General features: G+C 48.1%; 1 protein-coding gene across 1 annotated transcript in view; it reads left to right on the top strand.

Moving 5' to 3' along the window:
• LOC104498099 (alpha-2-macroglobulin-like protein 1) overlaps positions 1-2,274 on the top strand; it is a 24,002-nt gene that overhangs the window by 11,171 nt on the left and 10,557 nt on the right. The window contains 3 exon segments of the mRNA XM_010141436.1: positions 11-158; positions 593-710; positions 1,953-2,196. Coding sequence (XP_010139738.1) covers positions 11-158; positions 593-710; positions 1,953-2,196 — 510 coding nt within the window.

The raw sequence follows: 2,274 nt of genomic DNA on the forward strand, positions 1-2,274 counted from the left end.
TTCCCTACAGGAAATGGGGTTGAAAATTATGTCCAACACCAATATCAGGAAACCCAGAGTGTGTCCAACCACTCTGTCAACAACTATGCTGCAAGAAACAGGAGTGTTTACTTCCAGGCCCAAGATGGTGTTTGCCCAGCCCCATAAAGCATATAACAGTAAGCATTTGCCAGCTCTTTCTTCTTACGCGGGATGCTTAATCTTTCAGGTGAAAGCAGTCCTGGGTTTGAGCTGTAATTGAGAATGGAGGAAAAAGAGCATTCTCTGGCCCTAAGCCTGTTGTGCTAGTGTGAGGCTGCCTGGGGCTCCTGGCTCTGAAATATTAGTGAGCTGTCTGGATCCCAGATCTTATCTTTGAAGTGAGGAAATGGTTGCCCTTCCCATGGTGCCTACAAATGGAGGTAAGGCTCAAAGCACCTCTGTCATTTGAAATGAGGCAAGAGATTTTAAAATTTGGGATAGCACCTTCTGTTCCAGTGCCATGCTTCCCAAAAGCTGACTGGGTGACCTGCAGCCTGAGCTGGGCTGGAGCTCCTCTGCTCTAAACTGCGGCCTGAGGACCCTGTGGTGACTGGGTCTTTGTTATTTCCAGCAGAGCATCTGACAACATCTATCTATCAGCCTTCTGTGATTTCACCTGTTTCTTCAGCTGAACAGAAAATGCACAAGCATTTCCCCAAAATGTGGATATGGGATTTGTATTCTGTGGGGTGAGTAAACTGAGCTGAGCAGTGGGTGTCTAAGTGTGACCTGGAGTGGCAGCAGATACAACTGAGTTTAAATCATAAGCTGCTGAGGAAGATGCTTAAGGATGTATATCGTGGGGCTCACACCTGTCAGGGCATTTTTCGTTGGAGTTGATGTCTGCATCGAATGCATTTTCCTCTGCTAGGTGATCATACAGAAGTATTGTCCATCTGTGGGAGGTGGCTGACACAGGAAGATAGGAAGGCAGTGCAGCAAAACAGCTTGGTTTACAGCCTGCCCTCTGCTTCTGGTAGCCCTGTGGGCTGGCATTTCCCAAACTGTGCTCACAGTTTGCATCCTGGGGTGCAGGGGAGGCTGATATCTGCAGGAGTCCTGCACAGGACTGCGAGTTGTGTCCTCTGAGAAGGCCTCAGGGAGTGTACAGGGGCTGCTGAGGGAACTTCTGGAGATTTTTCATCTCTGACTTTAAGAATTTCATGTCTGGAGACTGGAGTCTGGTCAGACCAGACACCCCTACATCTGCCCTCCCATCCACTGTCCTTCCAGCTACACCCACCTCTTCAACCCTAGCAGCAGGTATCTCCTAAGTGATTTGTCCACGAGCCTGATCTGAGGAACCATAGGTGTGTATGTTGTATGTGTTGCCTTCCTGTATGTACCTGGCAGAAATTAATGTCTCCAGTTATTGGAGTCAAAAAATACCATTAGCTTTTAGCTAGAGCTGGTTTTATATCTGCTGTGGTAGCAGCCACAGAACACTCGACTGCTCTCAGAAGTTGGGATGCAGGCCCAAGGTTCTGCCCTATCTTCACGCTGGACTTCAAGCTGTCACTGTCTCACAGGAAGGTGAATGGCTGTATCTGTCTTTTCTGCTAAGATCTACTGATATTCAGTCAGTCCTGTTGCTCTTCTGGTGCCTGGTTCTCCATCTCTAGGCGAAGAAGAATAAAACAGCTGACATCTATAAACCATTTTTAGGTGTGCAAAGGGCAAGTGCTGTCTGAAAAAAGCACTGATGATGATTGACAGCATCTTGCAGCTATTTAACCTATTGTCAAAATGTTCCCTCCTTCTATGAGGACCTACTTGTAACCTGACAGGGGCTACAAGGTCAGCAGAGTTTAGGGGTTAGCCTGATGTTAGGGTGTGGGGTGCACTGGAGAGCAGGGTGCAGACCAGGTCACCTGGTGCTGCATACAGTAAGATTCGGTTAAATTCTTTGGTTGCTGTCTGCTTTTCCTCAGTCCCAGTGGGAACAAGAATATCACTGTCACTGTGCCTGACACCATCACAGAATGGAAAGCAGGGATGTTCTGCACAGGACGTAATGGCTTTGGACTGGCACCAACCTCCCGTCTGCTTGTTTTCAAGCCCTTTCTTGTGGAGTTCACACTGCCATCTTCTGTCATCCAAGGTGAGACCTTCATCTTGAAGGCCACAGTCTTCAACTACCTGCAGCGATGCATGAAGGTAGGTAAGACCTGACAGGCTGTGCAAGAAAAACAGGCTATGGGTGGGTAGCAGGTGGCTGAAGTCTGTAGCCTGTGATGTTTATCTTGTTGTCAT

The sequence above is a fragment of the Buceros rhinoceros genome, unplaced genomic scaffold, assembly GCF_000710305.1.
Source record: "Buceros rhinoceros silvestris isolate BGI_N320 unplaced genomic scaffold, ASM71030v1 scaffold4618, whole genome shotgun sequence".
NCBI lineage: Eukaryota > Metazoa > Chordata > Aves > Bucerotiformes > Bucerotidae > Buceros > Buceros rhinoceros.